This window comes from Eptesicus fuscus, chromosome 1, assembly GCF_027574615.1.
Source record: "Eptesicus fuscus isolate TK198812 chromosome 1, DD_ASM_mEF_20220401, whole genome shotgun sequence".
Lineage (NCBI taxonomy): Eukaryota > Metazoa > Chordata > Mammalia > Chiroptera > Vespertilionidae > Eptesicus > Eptesicus fuscus.
Window position 1 is genome coordinate 124581371 of NC_072473.1, and position 25740 is coordinate 124607110.

The window sequence follows — 25740 nt, forward strand, 5'->3', positions numbered from 1 at the left end:
AGTAAATACCCAGGGGTCTACACATGCACAGACTTGTTTGAAAAGGTCAAGGAATAATTAGGGGCGCCGCCTTCGACACGCTGCTAAGTCTCCCCTAAGTCAGAATTCCGATAAACAGGGCAGGCGGCCTTCCACACACTTCCCTTTTATCTGAAGGTCCTCCTTACAACTTTCCAACCAAGTCTCTTGTGCTCCCCTATAGTTGGACAGTAGGACGGAACAGAGGACACATGGACAGGAGCGCAGGTCCTTGGCAGCTCCTGCAGCTGTCTCAGAAAGCCAGGAGCTCTGGGTTTGGTTGCAGGCCAATCCCTCTGAGCTGCCCTCATGGGCTCGCCTAAGGAGCCAGGAGGCAAGGGCTGAGGGAGGAGGAGGTCTAAGTCCAGGGCCCAATTAAGAGATCAGATGGTGAAGAGTTTGGGGGCTTTTAAGGTGAGGAGGCCCAGCTGATCCTGCAGGCTTGTATAAAGCACTGTAACCCCCAGACAGTTCGAGGGCTGGCGGGCACCCAGGACAGGGTTTTCGGGAGCCATGGCCCAGCAGTGGGGCCCCCAGAGGCTTGCAGGCAGGCAGCTGCAGGCCACCTTTGAGGACAGCACCCCCGCGAGCATCTTCACCTACACCAACAGCAACGCTACCAGAGGTGAGAGGGCAGGTGCCGTGGAGGCTGGGTTCCGATGGCTGAAGCAGCCCCTCTGGGACACAGGCCCAAGTGGCCGCACGGGGGGTCATAGTCCACCCACCCAACCCAAGAATGTCTTCTGCACAGTGTCGCCAGCCAAAAGGGTTTTCTCTCTTAGTTTATTTTTTTTAGCTTCTTTTTTATATATATTTTTATTGAGTTCAGAGAGGAAGGGAGAGAGAGAGAAACATCAATGATGAGAGAAAATCATTGATTGGCTGCCTCCTGCACAACTCCTACTGAGGATCGAGCCCACAACCCGGGCATGTGCCCTGACTGGGAATCGAACCATGACCTCCTGGTTCATGGGTCGACGCTCAACCACTGAACCATGCTGGCCGGGCTCCCTTAGCTTTTATGATGACATAAATTGGGGGGGGGGGTTCCTTTCTGAATAGAAAAAGACACAAGAATATCAGATATAGCCCTGGCCGGTTTGGGTCAGTGGATAGAATGTCGGCCTGCAGACCGAGGGGTCCCAGGTTCGATTCCGGCCAGGGGCACATGCCCGGGTTGCGGGCTCGATCCCCGGTGGGGGACGTGCAGGAGGCAGCCAATCAATGATTCTCTCTCATCATTGATGTTTCTATCTCTCTATCCCTCTCCCTTCCTCTCTGAAATCAATAAAGAAATATAAAAAAAAAAAAAAAGAATATCAGATATAAGCCCTGGCCGGTTTTGCTGAGTGGTTAGAGTGTCTGCCTATGAACAGAAGGATCTCAGGTTTGATTCCCGGTCAAAGGCATGTACCTCAGTTGCAGGTTCTATCCCTGACCCACAGGTCCTGGAATGTGTGGGAGACAACCAATCGATGTGTTTCTCTCACATCAATGTTTCTCTTTCTCTCTCACCCCCCCTCCCCACCTTCCACTTTCTCTAAAAATCAATGGAAAAAATATCCTCAGATAAGGATTTTTTAAAAAGAATATCAAGTATGCATTTTCTCTTTTAAGCATTTTTATTGATTTCAGAGAAGAAAGGAGAAGGAGAGGGAGATAGAAACATGGAAACATCAATGATGAGAAAGAATCATTGATCGACTGCCTCCTGCACGCCCCTCATTGGGGATTGAGCCTGCAACCCGGGCATGTGCCCTGAGTGGGAATTGAACCGTGACCTCCTGGTTCAAAGGTTGACATTCAACCACTGAGCCATGCTGGCGTGGCTCAAACATGCATTTGCAAACCTCGTAGGCTTCCCAGACCCTTTGAGAATCCCTTTCCCATGCAAGTTCATTACTCTTTCCTCGTGGCCCCGTATTGCTAGTGACCACTCATTACATTCAAGTCTGAGAAAGGACCCAGCCTGACTCATCTTTGCATGTTCTGAAGCCAAAAGGAGGCAAACTCCAGGAGCAGGAGGCTTGAGGGTGGAGATGAGTGACTTCTAGAACCTTCGCATCAGAAGAGGCTGTATTGGTCACCTTGTCCAACTCCGTGTCCATGTCCAGGGCCTGCGCCTTACCTGGCACATTCTGTGGGAAGAAGTTTGCTCCAGTCCCGGGGCCGCCCTTCCTCCTAGAGCTGGCCCATGGCGAGAGAGAAAGGCCCCAAAGAAACGGAAAACTCTGATGAGGCAGCTGAGTTCCGCCCTGGGAGTGACCCAGTCCAAAAGCTTTGCCTGTAAACCCTTCAAAGAGATGAGGGCACCAGTGATCCCCAGCCCTAGACCTGTCCCCAGGTCCCTCCTCCAAACCAAAGGTTTCTTTCTTTCTTTTTTTTTAAAAAAATATTTCTTTATTGATTTCAGAGAGGAAGGGAGAAAGAGAGAGAGAGAGAGAAACATTAGTGAGGAGAGAATCATTGGTCGGCCACCTCCTGCATATCCCCTACTGGGGATCGAGCCCGCAACCCAGGCATGTGCCCTTGGCTGGAATCAAACCTTGGACCCTTCAGTCTGCAGGCTGACGCTCTATCCACTGAACCAAGCCGGCCAGGGCAAACCAAGGGTTTCTTGACTGCCAGGGCAGTGATCAGCAACAGGATTCCTGCGCCAAACTGGTTGAAAACCATGAAGTTCGCATCAATCAGAATAGCCTTGATGGAGATGGAACAACGCTCTCCATGGGGGCCTCTGGGGCTTCATCAATGCCCGATTCCTTTCTGTAAATTTTACCCCCTCCCCCCAAAAATTCAAGTGTCTGCCAAAGTAGACAGAAAAGTATAGTATACCCCTGGGTCTCGATCATTTGCCTTATTTCATCTCTAACCCTCTCCACTAACCCCTTCTTCTGATTTCTGGAAGCAGATCCAAGACATCGCACCATTTCCTCTATAAATCTTCAGTATGCACCTGTAAGAGAAAAGGACTCTAGGAAACATAACCATAGCCTGACGGCTGTGGCTCAGTGGTTGAGCGTTAAACCATGAACCAAGAGATCACGGTTTGATTCCCGGTCAGGGCACATGCTTTGTTTGCTTGAATCAGAGTTCAAATAAGGCCCACGTGTCTTTATTGAGAGATATGTCTTCATATCCTTTTTTTAATTTAGAGGTTCCCCCCTCGACCTTGTTGCAATTTATTTGTCAAAGCAAATGAGTCCCTGGACTCACCCACTCAGACTCTGCTGATGTCTTCCTATGTGTGGCTTCCCATGCCCAGCCTACCCCACTCGTCAGGATGTTTCTGTAAAATGGCTGCTCTGAAGGTCTGCTGAGAGGTCAGCTGGATTTGTCAAGTGGAAGAGGAAGGATGGGTATAGCCGTTTTGACAAGACGGCTCCCTTGGCGGGGTATCCTTTTTTCCAGAGTGTTGGCAGCTGCTGAGCCCAATGCCCAGACCCATTAAACCACTGCGGATTGCAAAAATAGCACTCTGACTGTCTTCTTCTGTTAGCTGGGTTACATCGATAAAGAGAAACATGCCCTCCTCTACTATGGTGTTCCCTCGGGAGGGGCCGTGGTGTACTAGTATATGGGAAAGACAGGAGAAATGCTTGATTCTTCCCTTTTCTCTCTCCTATTTCAAAATGATGACTTGGTTCCCCGGTGAAGCCAATTAAGGTTGATCTCATAGGTCGACGCTCAAGCACTGAGCCACGCTGGCCGGGCTCCCTTTGGTATTTTTTAGAATACCTTCTCGTGCTCATTTCTTCACCAAATGAGTCCCAGAGTTTTCAGGAAGGAGGAGCAGGGTTGCACTGCTCGAGGCCACTCCTTCCTGGCCTCCCACATTCAGAGTGCCCCAGTCTCTCTGCCACCATGCAAGGCCCTTGTTCCTGCCCTGTCCCTCTTATCCCTGCCCTCCCAATCTGGTCTCCATGGGTTGTCTGGGAAGGACACTCAGTCTGTTTCATTTTGGAACTGCCTCAGCCCCTTGCATTTGCTTGCAAGCTGGAGTATTTCAGACACCTTACAGTTCCCGTTGCTATTCTCACCCTGAAACTCTGTACTTTCCGGGGAACTCCAATGTATACGAGAACATCTTAGAGTCTCATCGTGATAGTCCCAAAGGGGTCGAGTTAACTCTCAGCTGGGGAATCAGAAGCCAAGGGCATCGGAACTGGGCTTCATAGCATGGAAGGGAAGAGGACCTGGTGTAGGGGAGAGTGTGAGTGATGATCCAACAACAGCCCGGCCGGTGTGGCTCAGTGGTTGAGCATGGACCTATGAACCAGGAGGTCAAGGTTCAATTCCTGGTCAGGACACATGCCTGGGTTGCGGGCTCCATCCCCAGGGTGGGGTGTGCAGGAGGCAGCTAATCAATGATTCTCTCTCATCGTTGATGTTTCCGTCTCTCCCTCTCCCTTCCTCACTGAAATCAATTTAAAAAGATATTTTTTTCAAAAAAGAAGATCCAACATCAGAAAGACGTGAAGTGCTCAAGGAAGACAGTATAGGGGGGGTGGGGGGTCAGGGGAGCATAAGCCTGCCAATGGCACTACAGGGGGCTGGCCCAGTGTCCTGGGGGTGGTGAATCAGAAGAGGGAGAGATACCCAGCAGAGATGATGAGGAGTTTCACTTTGTCAAGTTCAAAGATGCCTGTGCAGCTTTCCAGCGAGCCAGGTCCTCTGGCCTGAGAGACGGGATCGAGGGCAGGTTGTTTGCAGATGTACAAAGCTAGAGAGAGAGGCAGCTGCAAAGGCAGCAGGTAGGAGAGCGGGAGCGTTGACGGAAGGCTCTGTCTCTGTGGGGAGAGGAAGGATGGGTATAGCCGTACAAGCAGATGACGCCACTACCTACTCTGTCCCTCCTGCCTCCAGGCCCCTTTGAAGGCCCCAATTACCACATCGCCCCCAGATGGGTGTACCACCTCACCAGTGCCTGGATGATCTTCGTGGTCATTGCGTCTGTCTTCACGAATGGGCTCGTGCTGGTGGCCACCATGAGGTTCAAGAAGCTGCGCCACCCTCTAAACTGGATCCTGGTGAACTTGGCCGTGGCTGACCTGGCAGAGACCGTCATCGCCAGCACCATCAGCGTCGTGAACCAGATCTATGGCTACTTTGTGCTGGGCCACCCTCTGTGCGTTGTGGAGGGCTACACTGTCTCCCTGTGCGGTAAGCCAGCTGAGGGCCCAGGCTCAGGAGAAGACCCAGCCGGCTGTGCATGAAAGACATACCCCACGTGTGCCTGCAATGCACATGTTTGAAGGAAGACAGACGTGCAAGAGAAAGCGGGCCTGGGCCATCATTTAGGGGTGGAGGGGCGGCTTGTGCAATCCAACACACCCCAAGTGCCTACTCTGAGATAGGTTCTGCCTTTTTTTAAAATATATATATATATATTTGTATTGATTTCAGGGAGGAAAGGAGAGGGAGGGAGAGAGAATCATTGATTGGCTGTCTCCTACACTCCCCATACCGGGGATTGAGCCTGCCACCCAGGCACGTGCCCTGATCGGGAATTGAACCCTGACCTTCTGGTTCATATGTCTACGCTCAACCACCTTGAGCCATGCCAGCCTGGCCAGGTTCTGCCTTTGGACAGCCACTTTGGGGTCATGCAGCTGTGAGGAGACAGCTATAGAGTCAGACGACCTCAGAACAATGTGGGAGGGGAGGGCTGCGGGCGCCCCGAACAGAACTCCCACCATCAGGGCCATGTTCCCTTTCAGCTCACCGGTGTTGGCTTTGTCCAGGGAAAGAAGCAATTCCCAGATCTCTTTCCCCATCCCCATCACTAATGCCTCTGTGGGCTGTGGCTCTATTCAGGTCAACATTGGCTGAGAAGTAACCCGTGTGCTGGGCTTTGTGGTGGGCACCGGGCGTATAGGATGTGGCACACAGGGTTCCAGCCCCAAGGTGCTCCCAAGTCCTGTGAAGGGGGCCCCCTACCCCAGATAGTGACTACACAGTGCCATCGGTCCTCTCAGAGGACCGTGTCCTGGAGGAGCTGAAACTTTTTAAAATTATTGATTTATTTATTTTTATTGATTTCAGAGAGGAAGGGAGAGGGAGAGAGAGAGAACCATCCATAATGAGAGATAATCATTGATCGACTGCCTCCTGCATGCCCCCCACTGAGGACCGAGGCCCCAGGAATCAAACCATGACCTCTTGGGTCATAGGTTGATGCTCAACCACTGAGCCATACCAGCTGGACGCCCATACTTCTGAACCAGTTTTGGTGCCATGGACGCCCCCTGGCCCTCAGGGGAAACATATGCACCCCTTCTCAGAAGAATGTTTGCAAATGCACACGAGGTGCATAAGATTACAAAGGACTACAATGATACTGAAATATAGTTATCAAAGTATTAAACAGTAATTAGCAACATAGTCTTCATTTAAAGTATTAGTATTAAAATTATAATACCAAGTTAGAGTATATTATCTATAATAATAAAAGCGTGATATGCTAATTAGACAGGACATCCTTCCGGATGACCTTCCAGATGAAGCCGGGGTTGCAAGGGAAGCCCAGGTCCCGGGTGCCAGAGGGAAGCCGGTGCAGGCAGCCGGGGGAAGGAAGGCCTACTCTTGCACAAATTTTGTGCATCGGGCCTCTAGTAATTAAATAAATAGTATTGAGTATTTTCTAGAATATTAGTGACACCATTTTTTATTAAAGTATCAAATAACTGGACCTGGCCTGACAGTCATTGAAATTTCAAAGTAGTGCCCAGCTGGTTTGGCTCACTGGATAGAGCATCGGCCTGTGGATGGAAGGGTCCTGGCTTTGATTCTGGTCAAGGTCACGTACCTCAGTTGCAGGTTCGATCCCCGGCCCTGGTCAGCGTGCATGTGGGAGGCAACCGATCAATGTGTCTCTCTCATATCAATGTTTCTCTCTCTCTCTCTCTCTCTCTCTCTCTCTCTCTCTCTCTCTCTCTCTCTCTCCCCCCTTCCTTTCCACTCTGCCTAAAAATCAATGGAAAACCCTAACTGGTTTGGCTCAGTGGATAGAGCATCGGCCTGCAAACTGAAAGGTCCCAGGTTCAATTCCCGTCAAGGGCACATGCCCGGGTTGTGCGCTCGATCCCCAGTGAGGAGCTTGCAGGAGACAGCCAATCAATGATTCTCTCTCATCCTTGATGTTTCTATCTCTCTCTCCCTCTCCCTTCCTCTCTGAAATCAATAAAAATATACATTTAAAAAAATCAATGGAAAAATATCCTCATGTGAGGATTTTTTTTAAAAAAAAAGAAATTTCAAAGTGGTAATAAACGTAGTGATATTGAGAAATGTGTGCCACCTCTGTAAAGTGACCGAGTCATGGGCACTGCTAATACTGTCACACTCATAACAGAAGGAAATGCCAGTGTCAGTTAGAGGTTAGTAGAAACAAAGATGTCATTTTTCCCACCCCAGTTCATGGACACCTGGATTCTGTGCGCAGACCTCCGGGGTCTAAGCAGCACAGAAGACATTGTCTCCACCTGCTAAACGGAGGAAGGAGGGGAGATATCAGGGAAGGGGTTCCAAGCACCTAAATACTGGCAGGAGGGGCACAGCTCTTGGCTGGGATCATAGCGTGTCAGTGGGTCGGGCTGGTGTGTACATGGCCATTCGTGGTTACCTCAATGCCATCACAGGAAAGCCTGGTGGCCAATTAAGAGAAAGAGGGGAAACAAGGTGGACCAAGGTCGAATCAGAGGGGGCAAGGGCCCTGGCTGGTGTGGCTCAGTGGATAGAGCGTCGGCCTGGGGACTGAAGGGTCCCAGGTTCGATTCCGGTCAAGGGCATGTACCTTGGTTCCGGGCATATCCCCAGTAGGGGGTGTGCAGGAGGCAGCTGATCGATGTTTCTCTCTCATCGATGTTTCTAACTCTCTATCTCTCTCCCATCCTCTCTGTAAAAAATCAATAAAATATATAAAAAAAAACAAAAAAACAGAGGGGGCAAGGAAAGGCCCAATGGGGGAAGATGGGAAAACAGGAGTTAGAAAAAGAAATTGACCAAGCCCGGCTGGTGTGGCTCAGTGGTTGAGCATCAATCTATGACCCTGGAGGTCACGGTTCGATTCCTGGTCAGGGCACATGCCTGGATTGCCGGCTTGATCCCCTATGTGGGGCGTGCAGGAGGCAGCCAATCAATGATTTTCTCATCATTGATGTTTCTATCTCTCTCCCTTCCTCTCGAAAATCAATAAAAAATATTTTTAAAAAAAAGTAATTGACCAAGAGACCCAGTGCCCCCTGGACCTGACAACACTCTTTGGAGAATGAGGGTTCGCAGGTGCTTGGGGAGCGCCTCTTTATCTGGAAAGCTGTCGGCTGGTCCGGGTGGAAGGAGTGATGTAGGAGGCCCCAAGCCGCCATCTGTCTGTTCTCCCCTGCAGGGATCACGGGGCTCTGGTCCCTGGCCATCATTTCCTGGGAGAGGTGGCTGGTGGTCTGCAAGCCTTTTGGCAACGTGAGATTTGATGCCAAGCTGGCCATCGCAGGCATCACCTTCTCCTGGGCCTGGTCTGCTGTGTGGACAGCCCCGCCCATCTTTGGTTGGAGCAGGTAAGGATGCCAGGGTGCCAGGAAGGCGCCTTGCTAGGACCAAGACGGGAGGGTGTGACCTCGGGGCCTCCACGGCCCCACGAATGAAGTGAAGACACGCCCAGCTCCCCCTGAGGCCCCTTCTAGCGCGCAGTGTCTCTGAGTGTATGAAGCTGGCTGCTGGAGCATGGTCTCCAAGCCTTTCCCGTGGTCTCCAAGCCTGAGCTGCTCACGGGAACACGTGGAGAAATGCCTACAACTTCAGGCCATGGGCTGATCGGGTTGACCCTAGAAAAATGACTCAGTTATTCACAGGTTCTTAGAAGGCCAGAGGGTGCTTGACCCTGTCTGTGAACAGGGGATGTGATCAAGGTGAGGAAAATGTTCTGAAACCAGATAGTGGCAATGAAAGTACGAAATGCCACCGAACTGCTCACTCAAAAATGCTCAGCCCTAGCCAGTTTGGCTCAATGGATAGAGCGTCGGCCTGCAGACGGAAGGGTCCCAGGTTCGATTCCGGGCAAAGGCACGTACTTCAATTACAGGCTCGATGCCCAGGGCCCGTGCAGGAGGCAACCAATTCGATGTGTCTCTCTCACATCAATGTTTCTCTCTCTCTCTCTCCTCCTCCTCCTCCCTTCCACTCTAAAAAAAAAAAAAAGGTTCATTCATGTAACGTGAATTTAATTTCAATAAAAAACAAATAACCAACAACCCTACCCGTGAGTGGCATGGCTGGGCTGGGGGTCGCAGGTTGCCCTGCCTGCATTGGGACAGGCTGCCGTCTCTTCTATCCAGGTACTGGCCCCATGGCCTGAAGACTTCATGTGGCCCAGACGTGTTCAGCGGTAGCTCGTACCCTGGGGTGCAGTCGTACATGATTGTCCTCATGATCACGTGCTGCATCATCCCACTCAGCGTCATCGTGCTCTGCTACCTCCAAGTGTGGCTGGCCATCCGAGCTGTAAGCCCCCGTGCCCTCCTGGCTTCGCCCCTGGCTGGTAGGATCCTGAAGGCCAGGGATGTGTGGGCACGGACAGAGGGTCACCCGGTCTGCTCCCCTGCCCCCAAATCAGACGTGAATCTGGCACTTATAGCCCTGGCTCCCTTGTCCTTGTCCTTATAGAATAGCAAGGGATCACCCCAGTAATGGAGCAAGCACTGCACTCCTCCTGAGCCAGCCAGATCCACAAGTGAAACCTGCAAATCAAGGAGTGCTGTTAAAAGGATGCCACTGGAGGGCCCTTGTCCCCTCCCCTGGCCTGTTGGGGCAGGCTAAGAAGTGAACTCACATGTGCCATCTGCCCTCCAGGCCCCTCTCCTCCCTCCTCCTCCCTGGGAAGCTGATCTGTCCACAGCCACGCCCCTCCTCCCCTGTGCAAGCTGGGCTACCACTGGGGCGCCCCCGTAGGAAATCAGAGCAAGACAGCAGAGTGAGGTTGGGACCTGGGGTGCTGGGAGCTCTGTGCTCCCCTTGTGGTCTCCTGAATACCATACGTTGTCCCTTTATCAGTGAGCTAAGCTACCATTAGCTTGATCTGGATGTACCATCTGTTCCTGTTGGGATCCTGCTTGGCACCCGTGGTAGAAGGCCCTTTGGGGTGGCGCCTTTCTTATATGTGCCCACAATCCGATCAGCGTGGGCTTATAAGCTCTTTCTAGAGTGGAGATCATGGGCTCGAGATAAGCTCCCCTCATCTCACTACCTTCAGCCTGGGATATCACCCCCCTCCCTTCCTTCCCCAATCCTGTTGGCGGTCAGGGATCAGGAGCAACTTAGCTGGGTCCCAAGGTGTCCAACCATGGCTTGGGCCACGTTAGGTCTGAGTCGTGGAGCTCATGCTCCAGAATGTGTTACCTGCCCTCACAGTTTCCCCTCGTGCCCACTCAGCTGTCTGCCATCAGGTCCTGCCCATAGCAGGCAGAGGCCCGCCCCTGTGTCTTCTCCTGCCCAACCACTCAGATCTGAGCACAGGAGGGAGCATGCTAGGGATAAGGGACCAGGGGAGGCTAAGAACAGTGCCCTTAGCTCCTGCCCAAACCCCCAAGCTAAGCCAAGGGTTTGGAAGGCCCCAGCTCGGGGCCATCTCGGCCAGGTTCAGCTGCGTGCTACCTCAAAGCTTGCACAGCTCTCGCGAGGCCACCCTCCAGAGAGCTGTAGGCCAGGCGTGCACTCACTCAGATGGGAGCTGGCTGCTGGCTGGCGAGGTGCTGTAGTGGGTGGGCCCATCTCCTTCTCCCCATGACTCCCCATCCCTAGCCCGCCAGGAACACGAAGTCCCTTCAGATTCAGAGCCCTGAGGAAGTCTCCTACTCACTGTCCCTTGGCACGACCCTCTGTCTCCCCCAGGTGGCGAAGCAGCAGAAAGAATCCGAGTCCACCCAGAAGGCAGAGAAGGAGGTGACGCGCATGGTGGTGGTGATGATCCTGGCATACTGCCTCTGCTGGGGGCCCTACACTTTCTTTGCCTGCTTCGCTGCTGCCCACCCTGGCTATGCCTTCCACCCTCTGGCGGCTGCACTGCCAGCCTACTTTGCCAAAAGTGCCACTATCTACAACCCCATTATCTATGTCTTTATGAACCGGCAGGTAAGTCACACCATCAACACAGCAAACTAGAAATAGACCATGGAAAAGCCCCGCCATGTCTCCCACCTGGAAGAATATCTGGTCTCCGGAACAATAACCGGAGAAGGCTCAGCACGTGACCCCAACCCCAGGCAGCCCTCCTTCTGGATCCTTTTATGGTCTGTCTCTGCCTGAAGGTGGGCATTTCCTGCAGGGCCTGTGTACTGTGGCGCTCTTCCTTTCTGCTGGCTTCAGGGCTAGCCTAGAGCTTGAACACCGGAGGACTGCCTGGACACGGCTACATTTTTCTTAGGTGTGCACTTCCTGCCATTATTGGTGCAACTCTTCTCTCAACCTTCATCTTTCCATCTTCAAACTCTAATTCTGACCAGGACATAAAAGAGGCCCTTCTTGGCTGCACTGACCTGTGGCTTTCGTGGCTTTATAGGTTAGTTTAGGGACCACACTGTGGTCCCACCCAAAGTCTCTCTAGATGGCAGCCAGCATGGACTGGCATTCTGGGCCTCCACAGCAAACTGCCCATGACTCCTAGACTTTTTTAAAATATATGTTATTGATTTTTTACAGAGAGAAAGGGAGAGGGAGAGAGAGCCAGAAACATCGATGAGAGAGAAACATCAATCAGCTGCCTCCTCCTGCACACCCCCTACTGGGGATATGCCCGCAACCAGGGTACATGCCCTTGACCGGAATCGAACCCGGGACCCTTGACTCCGCAGGCCGACGCTCTATCCACTGAGCCATACCAGCCAGGGCGACTCCTAGATTTCTTGAAAGATACAGGTGACTATTGAGGCTCATCAGCTTCCAAGTGCAATTTGCCTTATTCTTCCTTGAATCCGTCACAGCCACTTCATTAGGGTGCATCTATGATGTGCCTTGGTGACCAGTAAGGTCTTGGGTCAGAAATACTGCCCCTCAGGGACCTCCTATTTCACCACACCCAGCCTACTCCTTCCAACTGGCTTTCCTCTGCTAGTCCATTTCACAGTTGCTCCATGGCTGTGCCCCCTCCTGCCTGGCCTTGAGTTCCTTAAGCATGCATACTTTTGGTAACGTTTAAATTTCCAAAGGAATGCATGCTTAAGGAACCAGGAGGTCACAGTTCAATTCCCAGTCACGGTCCCCAATGTGGGGCATGCAGGAGGCAGCCAATTGATAATCCTCATCATTGATGTTTCTCTCTCTCTCTCTCTCTCTCCTTCTCCCTTCCTCTCTGAAATTATAAAATGTTTTAAAGTAAATAAATAAATATTCAGCAGGACCACAATTGATTCCCCAGGGTTCCATTCCTGGCACCTCAATACCCAGAGTACAGTTCAATCCCAGATCCCTGTTTTCTGTCTTTCATGCTGGTCTCTTTTTAGGCCTGGCTTTTGTTTGTGGAATCCTAGGCCAGCTTGACAAGTACTGTCTTTGCTTGAGTCTTTCCATTCCCCCCCCCCCAGACAGATGTCACACTTCTGGACCTCTCCAGGCTTTCAAACTTTCTTTCACCTTTTCTCACTGTTACCCCTTCCTATTGCATTCTGAGAGAACTTTCTGGAATGGAACTCCATGAGGACATTCCTGATGAAACCCTTAGGACACAGTCTGGCACAGAATGGGTGCTCAGTAGGTAGATGTTAAGTGAATGTGTTGAATGAATTCTTAGCCTCATCTGCCAGCTCTTCAGCTGAGTTGATTCTGCTGTTCAGCCCATTTCTTACGTTATCAATGTCAACAATTATGTTTTTCCTTTTTTGAGAGTTCTGGTGTTGGAGGGAGCTGGAGGTAATCAAGAATAGGCTTGGGCTCTAGCTGGTTTGGCTCAGTGGATAGAGCATCAGCCTACGGACTGAAAGGTCCCGGATTCGATTCCCGGTCAAGGACACATGCCTGGGTTTCGGGCTAGATCCCCAGTAGGGGTGTGCAGGAGGCAGCCAATCAATGATCCTCTCTCATCATTGATGTTTCTATCTCTCTCTCCCTCTCCCTTCTCTGAGATCAATAAATTTTTTTTAAAAAAAAGAATAGGCTTAGAATATATAGGAAATGCATCTGATCTGTGTTCTCAAAGCATTTTTGGTAGCACAGTGATGATATGAGATATAATCTGAGAAATAAATATGGCCCAGATCTCTTTAGGGATCAAGCAGCAAAGAGCAGGGCCTTCCTGGTGCCAGAAGACTCTCTTGGCTAAAGAGACCAGGTGGTGGCTACACTGTTGTTTACCTAGTCCTCACCTGGCCTCAAAATTGATGGAATAGAGCCAGGCCACATGGCTCAGTGGTTGAGCATCAACCTATGAACTAAGAGGTCACAGTTCAATTCCCAGTCAGGGCACATGCCCGGGTTGGGGACTTGGTCCCCAGTGTGGGGTGTGCAGGAGGCAACTGATCCATGATTCTCTCTCATCAATGATGTTTCTCTCTCTCCCTCTCTGAAATCAATAAAAATATATTTTTAATTGATGGAATAGAAACAAGATGACAATCACATTCCCTTTCACTAAAATGCCTCTTACCAGACATTCTGGAGACAAGTCACTCTATCTATGCATGGGCCCCTTAGCTGGCATCATCTTTGGTCACTGCATGAGTTCCCTGGGGTGCCATCATGAACTACCACAGATTGGGTGGTTTTAAGTAACAGAAACATATGGTCTCCTAGTTCTGGAGGCCAGAAGTCTGAGATCAAGATGTCAGCAGAGCTAGCTTCTTCTAAGGGCTCTGGGGGAAATCTCCTCTACCTTCTGGTGAGTACTTGCTATACCTTGGTTTGTGGATGAGTCGCCCTGATCTCTGCCTTCACCTTCACATGGCCATCTTCCCTGTATGCCTGTGTGTCTGTGTCCAAATTCCCTTCTACTTCCAAGGACACCAGTCATTGCATTAGGGCCCACTCTACTCCAGCTTGACCTCATGGTAATGTATATCTTTTAAAAAATATATTTTAAATTGATTTTGAGAGAGAGAGAGAGGAAGGGAGTGGGAGAGAGAGATAGAAACATCGATGAGAGAGGAAGTCATCGACTGGTTGCCTCCTGCACGTCCCCCATTGGGGATCGAGCCCACAATCCGGGCATGTGCCCTGACTGGGAATCGAACCAGCGACCTCTTGGTTCCTGAGTCGGCACTCAACCACTGAGCCACACCAGCCTGGCGTAATGTATATCTTAATCACATCTGCAAAGACTATTTCCAAATAAGGTCACATTTATAGACCCCAAGCAGTAGGACTTAAACATAACTTTTGGGGGGCCACGATGTGACCCAAATAGTCACCAGCAACTTCTAAATTAGATGACTTAGATGACCAGATAGTCAGAAATAGACCATCCCCACGTGCGAGGAACCTGAGTCTTCCTCCATTCACTTTGTAGAATTGTGAATGGTAGGAGAGAAGGTTTTGAGACATCCGGGTGACACTTAATGAATACCTTCCTCTGAATGCCCTAAGCATCACCTTTAGCATAGCGCACTGACCCTGCTCTGCTGAATAACACTTTCTGTCCTGCCAGTTTCGAAACTGCATCATGCAGCTTTTTGGGAAGAAAGTAGATGATAGCTCTGAACTCTCCAGCACCTCCAAAACAGAGGCCTCATCTGTCTCTTCGGTGTCACCTGCATGAGTCTCTCCCCGCCCCAACAACAAAGAGATCTGCCTCCTACCAGAAAACGTCACCCCTGTCCCACTCACCAGGGCTTTGGCCATCACCGCCACCATCCCTTCTTCTCCATCCCTGTGAAGAAACTGTAGCTTCTCTTTGCCAGAAACAACAAAGTCACAGAGGGGGCCCCCGAGCCCCCGAGTGTGCAGTCACTGGGTCACTAGAGGGCATGAGGGGTTTATAGAGGAGCGCAGCACTGTACTTCTGGAGACTTTAATCTTTTCCAAAGTCTGCAGATGGTGGGGAAGGATTGTGAGAAAGGGAACTGCGAGCTGGGTGGGCACCCACACACCTCTCATGGGGCTGGTGTGGACAAAATCTGAAAGCCAGATCTGAGAAGTGGCCTCCTGGGGAGGGTTGGCTGGATGCCCTGATACCTGGAAAAGAGAGGAGCTGGCCCACCCAGACCCTTTAAGGCCCGTCTGGTAGAGGCTTGGCGTCCTTGGAATACAGTCTCCATGTGGAGGCGACCCAGACCTCCCAGTCCTGCCACTTCTGCCAGGCCAGGGCCCCCACCCCAATCAGCACCATCACGGTGCACGTGCGCAGGCGTGACTTGAACAGTGTCAACGGAAAGGCACACCCAGTAGAGAAGAAGACCAAGAAGATGGTGGCCAGCATGAGGAGCAGGTTCAGAAATCGGAACACAAGCTTCTGGGGACAGTGTCTGAAGTTCGCTGTCATCTTCACTTGAGTCACTTGCTGTAGAGTTTCCAGCTTGGATATACGACACTGGAAAGTTTCCATGACATCCTGCAGGTGATAAAAACACAGGCCCTTGCCAGAGGCCAGAAGGAAGGTGCGGTCATTTACCTGAGTGCCTAAGGGTTGCACAGCAAGTGTTGGGGAGCTGAAGATGTAGGAGGGAAGTTGGGAGCCTAGAGCACCTATACGCTGAGGGCCCTGTCCTGGGAGGGTCCATATTTCCCAGTAACAGTGAAGGTCTCATCTGACTTGGCCCTCATCCAGCATGGTCTGAGACTGAGAGCCTGGCCGTGAGAGAGCTGAGCAAGGTCAGGTGTAAGGTCTGAGGGTGTGGAAGAGAGTGAGGCTATCTGTCACAGGAGAGGGGGATCCATCACCCATGCCTGCCACTCCAGGGTCAAAAGCAGGGGTTCCCAGCTGGTGTTCCCTGCACCCCCAGCAGCTCCTGGGTACTCATCAGCCCCCTTTACAGGTGGTTCTGGGCTCAAGTGTGAGAACTGCAATGCCCAAGTTCCCAGATCAGCTAAGGTGGGGGGAGAGGGGAAGTGCAGCATGAACATAAAGATTGGACCCCGCCAGGTCTAAAACAAATGCGGGAGTTGCCATTGAACCCTCAATGGGGGTACAGCTTGAATATCTGTCTCTTTCTTTGGTTTGGAGGTTACCAGAACAGATTCGCTCATCCTTGGCTTCTCTCCTCCCTGCATCCTTCCCACTGGCCCTTTCTCAAAAAGCTCCCCTGGGAGGAACTCACCCATATTTCCTTGGCTTTCTCATAGGAGAGATAGGCCATTTTCTCTTCAGTATAGGCCAGATTCTGCTTGAGACAGTAAATTTCATCCAGGTGCCGCTGCAGGTGCTCATTCACCAGTTCTGCCATCAGCGCTTGCCTTGGGAGCAAAAGAGAAAGTAATACTCCCTGAGTACCCCGCCCAGAGCTTGTGCTGGCAATGAGTGGTCCTACATCCAGACCAGACTTGGGTGCTCGCTTCGGCAGCACACCTAAAATAACAAAAGTGTAATATGCTAATTAGACCGGACAGCCGAACGACCTTCCGGACTTCCTTCCGGACGACCTTCTGGACGAAGCCATGGCTGCGAGGGCTGAGGCTGTGGCTGCGAGGGCCAAGCCCCTTGCACGAATTTCGTGCATCGGGCCTCTAGTATACTAAAATTGGAATTATACAGAGGAGATTAGCATGACCCCTGTGCAAGGATGACACGCAAATTCATGAAGCATTCCATATTAAAAAAAAAGAGTAGACTTGGGTTCAGGATCTGCCTTCCTCCTCTGGCCCTCAGCTCCAGTCAAACCCAGCCTACTCTTCCCGGTCTGCGCCTCAGCTACACCCACGCTGACAGTCACATATCTCCTATATACCATTCCCCTTTTGTAACAGCTTTACCAAAATAGAGATAGACTAGAAGTTGTAGAAATCAAGATCTAAATTATCCCCGTATGCTATCAAATTCCATATGTATTCCCAGCACCAGTGTTTGGCATGCAGTAGTTATTCCATAAAAAATCTGTGGATTATAGAGATGGAGCAGCCACAAAAGACCACATAGTATATGCTTCTATTTATATGAAATGTCCAGAATAGACCAATCCAGAAAAAACGGAAACAGACTAGTGGTTGCCGGAGCTGGAGAAGGGGAAGGTGTGGAGTGACGACTAATAGGGCTGGGGTTTCTCTTTGGAGTGATGACAATGTTACGGTCTGTAATGAGATAGTGATGATGGTTGCACAACTCTGTGAAGATACTAAAGACTACTGAAGTGTACACCCTAAATGGCTGAATTTTATGGTATGTGAATTATATCTCAATAAAGCTATTATTAAAGCAAATAACAAATATAGGATGTGGTCATGGTTGCACAATTCAGTAAATTTACGAAACATCATAAAAATGTACAGTTAAAACAGTGAATTTTATGGCACGTAAACTATATCTCAGTGGATCGTTAAAAAACATAAACAAACCCGGCAGGTGTGACTCAGTGGTTGAGCACTGACCTAGGAACCAGGAGATCATGGTTCGATTCCTAGTCAGGGCACATGCCTGGGTTGTGGGCTTGATCCCCAGTGTGGGACATGCAGGAGGCAGCTGATCAATGATTCTCTCTCATTGTTGATGTTTCTATCTCTCTCTCCCTCTCCCTTCCTCTTTGCAATCAATATATATATATATATACATATATATATACACACACATATATATATATATATATATATATATATATATATATCCTAGTATATATAAGATTTGAAGCAAAAATGCTAAATGTGAAAATTTGAGAAAGATCTGAGGTAGGTATATAGTGTCGGCCATGTTATTCTCTACATTTCGCCTGGGTTTAGAATGTTTCAAAATTTAAAAAATCTTTGAGGTTCTTCATTTGGGCAACAGGAAGGACAGGTGGCTTCTAGAACTTTCTTTTAGGGAAGAGCCGAGGAAGGCTTGACCCAAGCCAGGGGCAGTAACATTGGAAAAGAGGAAAGGTACCAGAGAGCGCTGGAGTCCAGGGCAATGAAGGACCAGGCTGACGGCGGTGACTCTGACCTGCACAAGAACATAACCAATGGTGCTGTCATACGGACAGGGAATGTGAAGCAAGGAGGTAATTTGGTCCTATTTCGAGAACTTCACTGACACCTACATGTAGACGTCCCCCAGGGAGCTAATAAGCTGAACACTCATTTGTTGAAAGCCAATTCATCAAGAGCTGATTCATAACAGTGTGTCAAGGAACATTCCATTAGTCTCTGCCCTGCTTCCTGTTGAGAAGAGAGTGGGCTGACAACATGGCTACTGCCCACAGGGAGGGGCAGAGGCAGGGTGTCCACCCTGGAAGTAGATACCCCATGATTATCTTTCCATTACCATGAAAGATCCAGCCACAAGAACATTTAAGATATAAACTATATTCAAGTATACTTTCATGAATATATTCTCCATGAATATGCATGAATTCAATGAATAGATTCTTCATTAATGTATTTCTAGGAATGTATTAATATATTCTTGAATGTATTCTTGAATAATTTAGTGGATAAGAAGATGTTAATTCGGCCGAAACCGATTTGGCTCAGTGGATAGAGCATCGGTCTGCGGACTGAAAGGTCCCGGGTTCGATTCCGGTCAAGGGCATGTACCTTGGTTGCGGGCACATCCCTGGTAGGGGGTGTGCAGGAGGCAGCTGGTCGATGTTTCTCTCTCATCGATGTTTCTAGCTCTCTATCCCTCTCCCTTCCTCTCTGTAAAAAATCAATAAAATATATATTTTAAAAAAAAGAAGAAGATGTTAATTCGTAGGATATTCTCTCAGTCTCTCCTTCCCTTGCCCCCAGCCTCCTTACCCTCTGGCAGCAGTGCCCTGGCCTCGGCACAGCTGCCTCTTCTCATTGTCTCTTTTTTAGTCAAAGACCCCTCTCCATCCAGCTCCTACCATCACAGAGGCAAATAGAGCACTCTGAAAATTTTTCTTTTTAAAAAAATATATATTATTGATTTTTTACAGACAGGAAGGGAGTGGGATAGAGAGCTAGAAACATCGATGAGAGAGAAACATCAATCAGCTGCCTCCTGCACACCTCCTACTGGGGATGTGCCCACAACCAAGGTACATGCCCTTGACTGGAAATCGAACCTGGGACCCTTCAGTCCACAAGCCGATGCTCTATCCACTGAGCCAAACCGGTTAGGGCTGAAAAATGTTCTTATGAAGACAGAATGATGACCAGTCAACCAAAATGCCCCCTAAATCTTCCAAAGCTGATAAGGCCGCCCTCTTCAATACAAATTATCCTAAACTGTATTGTTGTTGTGAAAGATTATACTCTTTTTTAAAATACATATTTTTATATTGATTTCAGAGAGGAAGGGAGAGGGAAAGAGATATAGAAACATCAGTGATGAGAGAGAATCACTGATCAGCTGCCTCCTGCACGTCCCCTACCGGGGATGGAGCCCACAACCTGGGCATGTGCCCTTGACTGGAATGGAACCTGAGACCCTTCAGTCCACAGGCTGATGCGCTATCCACTGAGCCAAACCAGCTAGGGCCAAAAGATTATACTCCTGACTATACCTGAGGATTGGTTTTTGGGCAAATTGAGCTAGAACCCAGTGACCTGCAGGCTGGATGAGAAATCTAAGATAGAGAATCAGATGTGGGGGCGGGGCTCAAGCAGTCAGGGTAGGGCTGGGGAATGTGGCAGAGTGGGAGAAGTTCCTCCTGAGCATATGTGGACTCTAACTGCAATCACATACATCCTATAAGAGAGAGACGAGCCCTAACCAGTTTGGTTCAGTGGATAGAGCGTCTGCCTGCAGACTGAAGGGTCCCAGGTTCGATTCCGGTCAAGGGCATGTGCCTTGGTTATGGGCACATCCCCAGTGGGGAGTGTGTAGGAGGCAGCTGAATCGATGTTTCTCTCTCATCACTGTTTCTAACTCTCTATCCCTCTCCCTTCCTCTCTGTAAACAATCAATAAAATATATTTTTTTAAAAAGAGAGAGAGACAGAGGGCGCTTGTACACACAGTGAAGAAGAGAGATGTGGAGGATACTAGCCTCGAAGACTGAAGTGATGTGGCCACAAGCAAAGGAGCCCGGCAGCCACCCAGAGCTGGAAGAGGCCAGGAATGGATTCTCACCTAGAGCCTCCAGAAGGAGCGTGGCCCTGCTAACACCCTGATGTCAGCCAAGAAAAGCTGATTCCAGACTTCTGACCTCCATAACTGTGACAGAATACATTTCTATTGTTTGAGGCCACCGAGTTTGGGGTAATTGGTTATGAGAGTTGTAGGAAACTCCTCCAGGATGAGGACACTGCTCAACATCCTCCAATGCATAGCATAGCACCCACAGCACAGAATCAGCTGGTCCAAAATGTCAATTGCATAGCCCAGCCAGCATGGCTCAGTGGTTGAGTGTCGACCTGTGAACCAGGAGGTCACGGTTTGATTTCCGGTCAGGGCACATGCCCAGGTTGCAGGCTCAATCCCCAGGGTGGGGCGTGCACAAAGCAGCCGATCAATGATACTCTTTCATCATTGATGTTTCTATCTCTCCCTCTCTCTGAAATCAATAAAAATACACCGAGTGGCCAGATTATTATGATCTCTGAACGCACAATAATCTGGCCACTCAGTGTGTGTGTGTGTGTGTGTGTGTGTGTGTGTGTGTGTGTGTACACACACACACACACACACACACATATTAGAGATTAGAGGCCCGGTGCATCAATTCGTGCATGGGTGGGTTCCGGCCAGCCTGGCCAGGGGGAGGGGACATGGGTGGTTGGCCAGCCTGCCTGCTGGTTGAAATCCTGGTCGAGGGGACAATTTGCATATTAGCCTTTTATTATATAGGATATACACTGAGTGGCCAGATTATTATGCATTCAGGGATCATAATAATCTGGCCACTCAGTGTATATTTTAAAAAGAAAAAGAAAAGAAAATCAACCCAAAGCACAGTGGGGAGATGGCATTCCCCAGAAGGCAGTCATTTTCAGAATAAATGTCCCGGAACTGACATTGTGCCCCAGTTCAGCCATGAGCACACATGAAGGGATCAGGGCTGTCAAGGCGACTCCAGTCCTGTTTACACACCATTCCAGCAGACAGGATGGCAAAGCGCCTCCGTAACTGATGGGCGTCTGCTGGGCTCACCGCCACTCGGGCTATCTCCTGCCATTCCAGCTAGAGCCGCAGCTGCCAGACCGCCCAGTGGGGCCTAGAGCTGGAGCCTCATTTGTCAGCAGAGGGCCAAGCTGGTGTGCAACTGTGGACAGGGGGTGAGCCCTCTTCACCGAGGGGGCCCAGGCACCAAGGGAACCACTGAGCTGCTCCTCTCCCCTCCTCAGCTTCCTTTCAGCCTCCTGCAGACAGTCCTGGTGTCGTGGAGCGAAGGCGAGTGAACGACCACTGGAGCCCAGACCAAATTAAAATTTAGGGAGCCTTTATCAGCCAGCCAGCCCGCCAGCCAACCGGCAACTGCTCTGCCATTCTCCACGCAGGGAGTCCCGAGAGCAGCAGCGACCCTTTGTGTAGGACCCCTTTTAAGCCCATTAACTACATCCTGTTTTTGCAGAGCAAGCAACCCAAGACAAAACAGTTTTTCCTAAGTAACGTCAGAGTCATACAGGGTCATCCTGTTCTTCAGAAAGCTGACCGTGATCTATGAAAGAAGGCCTACGTGCTGGGAAGGAGCCATGAGACCCTATCTCAAGGCCTGGCCTGGTGTCAGCACTGACAACTCTCTCTGGGGCATAGTCCACGGCCTCAGGAGTGCTCAAAAATTCCCACTCTCTAACACTGGGGCCTGTCCCCAGAGCCAAGGTGGCAGAAGGGGCTCCATCTCACCTGCATTTCTCCTCCTGAAGGCACTCCAGCAACAGCTGCAGGTCTGTGAAGTACATCTCCTTTAGGCCCTGATAGGACACCTGGAGGCCAAGGTGGACTTTCTGGGCTTCTTTGAGCTCTTCCTTCACCTTCTGCAGTAGCAAGTTAGCCTTCGACTCTGATGACGTCTCCGGCTGTGAGGCCAGCAATTGACTCTCCAGTGGGAGGGGCATGTCAGACGGGGTAGTGGCTAAGTCATCTTTCCCACCTGGCTTGGGAGGCTCTAAAAATGGGGCCTTCTCCCAGGGCTGCTGGCCATTGTCCGGGCTGCTCTCCTCCTTTGCCACTGAGCCCTTGGGCTGGCAGCCCTTCTGCAGCTCCTGCAGCTGCTGGTGACACTGATGGAGCCTTCGCTCTATCTGGGCGATGGTGGCAGACGCCCGCTGGTTCACCTTCTCGAAGGCCTGGCGGATGTGCAGGGCCTGGCGCCGGTCGGCTTTGGATACCAGCTTGAGGTAGCTCTCGGTATTCTGGTCCCGGCTGGCCTTCTCCACTTTCAGTTGCTCTAAGAGGTAGAGGGTGCGGTGCTTGATGCTCTTCTGTAAGTTCCGGGCCATCTCGTCAGGCAGCAGGCTGGAGTGGCCACTAAAGCCCTCCTCGCTGGGTGACAAAGATCTGGATCTGCACGAGGGAATGTCGGAGGGGGGGATTGCACTTGGGTTCCTGGTGTATTCCGCCTGCATTGGGAAACAAAGAAAAAATCGGGTACTTCTCCATAAGCTGCAAATAGTAGGAGAATTGAACACACGATTGCCTCACTCTATAAAAATACTTACACGTATGCAGAGATACTTATGTGTGTTAAGATTTATGCATTTGAGATGGGCCCAGCTCAGACCAGAGACGTCAATTTCATCTTCCGGACCCCTCTCCCCTCCTTTTCAGCACCCGACTTCTTGCTTTATGGGTATACCTCACAGTGACCCCAGGTGGCTCGAGGACTCCCTCCACACACACCCATTCTGTTCTTGGGATTCCTCTCTTTCAAGAATTACCAACTGTGCATCTCATTTTATTAGAAACTGATCTTGTCCTAGCCGGTTTGGCTCAGTGGAGAGAGCGTCGGCCTGCAGACTGAAGGGTCCCAGGTTCAATTCCGGCCAAGGGCACATGCCCGGGTTGCGGGCTCGATCCCCATTAAGGGGCGCGCAGGAGGCAGCCGATTGATGTTTCTATCTCTCCCTCTTCCTTCCTCTCTGAAATCAATAAAGAAATATATATATATATATATATATATATATATATATATATATATATATATAAATATTCTTGTAAAGTAGGGAATAAACTCCTTCCCATGAAGCCATACACCTTGCTGTACTGCGACTTGCGAGCCGCATGTGGCTCGCGAGCCGCAGTTTGCCGACCACTGGGTTAGTGGTTAGAGTGTCAGCCTACGGACTGAAGGGTCTCGGGTTCGATTCCAGTCAAGTGCATGTACCTCTGTTGCAGGCTCGGTCCCCAGCCCAGGTCAGGGCGCGTGCGTGCGGGAGGCAACCAACCGATGTTTCTTTCTCTGTCTCTCCCCCTCCCTTCCATTCTCTCTTAAAAAAAAAAATCAATGGAAAAAAATCAATGGAAAAAAATATCCTAGGGTGAGGATTAACAACAAAAAGGATAGTCAGAGAGCTTTGCAACTTAGCAGATTTGTTCCTTTATTCAGTCATTCATTCAACACATACTTCCTGATTGCCTGCTGTGTGCTACAGAAGCCAGATACATTCCTTGTTTTCATAGAGCAAGCATGTCAAACTCGCAGCCCACGGGCTGCATGCGGCCTAAAACGAATATTTTTGCGGCCCAGCCAATATAACGGTATGTAAGAAACGTTTTAATAAAAATTTCATAACTTAATTTTATCACTATAAATAAATATCAACAATATCCTGTTATACATAATTATTAATAACGAACTACAATGTTCGCTAAGGACTGATGACTATAATCGTGTTGCATTAATTTCCCTTACACACCTTACGCGCAGGCGCACCATTTCTCTCCACTAATACTAACAGCGAATATTTTAGCAGCCGATGGCCACGTCTTTAGTCTTGGACTGACTTGTTTGGTGTGTGCAACAGGAAATATTTCGCTTTCGGAGAACAAGAAAAATAGGTTTATTTGCGTGACGCTTATTAATTTGTGCAGTTATTCAGTGTCTGGTAAGTGAATGTTCAAGAAAAAAAATCTAATTTTTATTAAAATGTTCTATTATTTTATGTCAGTGATGGCTCATTTATTTCAGCCCTTTGTATTCAGCATGTCTCTCTCGAAATAAACCTACATTTTTATGAAAGTGGAAGCTTTTGTTTTTTTGCGGCCCGCATACACTTCAACCTTGGTTATGTGGCCCGTGTTAGCCTTTGAGTTTGACATGCTTGTCCTAGAGCTCATAGGCCAGGATGGAAAATTATATTGCGACACAAATGAATGAGTCTCTCACATGGGGAAGGATGACAGAAGGAGTCTACCACTCTGGGGCCTCTCAAAAGTTTGCTTGGGAGAGGCATGGGGGACATCTGTAATACTGTCAACAGTCTATATATATATATATATATATATATACCTTTAAAAATTCGCTGACCCCTGCTTTAAACTATATTTGTATATACCGTTGGTAAATGAAAGAACTAAATAATTATTTAAAAGGAAATAGGAAATAGAGAAAATTAAAGTTTGCTAATGACTTGTTCTGCTGGGGAATTTTATAGATATCACATCAAACTCAAAATTGAGAGAAAAATGTTGGCGGAAAAAAAATTAAAGGTGCCCTGGCCTGTGTGCTCAGTGGTAGAGAAGGGTCTTGGTTTCAATTCCTGGTCAAGGGCACGTGCCTGGATTGCAAGTTTGTTCCTAGGCCCCTAGTCGAGACACATGCTGGATCTCTCTCCTTCCTCCCTTCCACTCTTTCTAAAAAAAATTTTTTTTTTAATTTAAAGGTAACCAGAAGAAAAGAAAAAAAAAAATTTAAAGGTAATCACTCAGGAAAAGCCAGGTACATAACATCCAAATAACCAAAGGGACACATAAAATGGAACCTGATCATGAAAAAAAAAAAAATGAAGGAAAGGAGGAAGAAAAAGAAAGAAGATCTTTGGTTAAACTGAAAATATAAAATAGGATGTCAGTAAGATGTGATTATCAATGGCTATATTCCATGTACTTGAGGAGGAGACTCAATACCGTAAATATGTTAGGCCTCTACATATTGACCTATAAATTCAAAAAAATCTCAATTAAAAACGCAACGGGCCCAGCCAGCATGGCTCAGTGGTTGAGTGTCAGCCTGCGGACTGAAGGGTCTATAAACCAGGAGGTCACGGTTCAGTTCCCAGTCAGAGCACATGCCCCGGTTGTGGGTTCGATCCGCAGTATGGGGTGTGCAGGAGGCAGCAGATCAATGATTCTTTCTCACCATTGATGTTTCTCTCTCTTTCACCTCTTCCCTTCCTCTCTGAAATCAATAAAAATATATTTTAAAAACACAATAGGAATTTCTTATGGATCTTACAAATAGTTTTCAAAATTTATTTGGAAGAAAATGTGCAAAAAAAAAAAAAGCTAAGAAATTTTTGTAAAAGAATAATAAATATGGCCTTTTTTTAAAAAATATATTTTATTGATTTTTTACAGAGAGGAAGGGAGAGGGATAGAGAGCTAGAAACATCGATGAGAGAGAAACATCGACCAGCTGCCTCCTGCACACCCTCTACTGGGGATGTGCCCGCAACCAAAGTACATGCCCTTGACCGGAATCGAACCTGGGACCTTGCAGTCCGCAGGCCGACGCTCTATCCACTGAGCCAAACCGGTTTCGGCTAAATATGG

The 25740-nt window shown here is 49.2% G+C and overlaps 2 protein-coding genes and 1 non-coding gene across 4 annotated transcripts in view; 2 read left to right on the top strand and 1 right to left on the bottom strand.

Moving 5' to 3' along the window:
- Window positions 1-531: 531 nt before the first annotated feature.
- LOC103302223 (long-wave-sensitive opsin 1) lies at window positions 532-14755 on the top strand. Its single transcript, XM_008159259.3, has 6 exons — window positions 532-643; window positions 4885-5181; window positions 8405-8573; window positions 9351-9516; window positions 10903-11142; window positions 14645-14755. The coding sequence occupies exons 1-6, from the start codon at window positions 532-534 to the stop codon at window positions 14753-14755; spliced, it is 1095 nt and encodes a 364-aa protein (XP_008157481.2).
- Window positions 14756-14991: 236 nt separating this feature from the next.
- The window catches only part of TEX28 (testis expressed 28), a 39136-nt gene continuing 28387 nt past the window's right edge, over window positions 14992-25740 (bottom strand). Inside the window, exons 3-5 of one of the 2 annotated variants that reach the window (XM_008159260.3) lie at window positions 21874-22589; window positions 16254-16389; window positions 14992-15547 (exon numbers count right to left, since the gene is read on the bottom strand). In XM_008159260.3, coding sequence (XP_008157482.2) covers window positions 15206-15547; window positions 16254-16389; window positions 21874-22589 — 1194 coding nt within the window. In that variant the 3' untranslated portion in view covers window positions 14992-15205. Of the gene's footprint in view, window positions 15572-16253; window positions 16390-21873; window positions 22590-25740 lie in introns of both variants that reach the window. The other variant, XM_054718350.1, reaches the window with a different exon arrangement.
- Window positions 16645-16750, top strand: LOC114228935 (U6 spliceosomal RNA). The gene has a single exon (XR_003615029.1). It is a non-coding gene; the product is annotated as a U6 spliceosomal RNA (small nuclear RNA).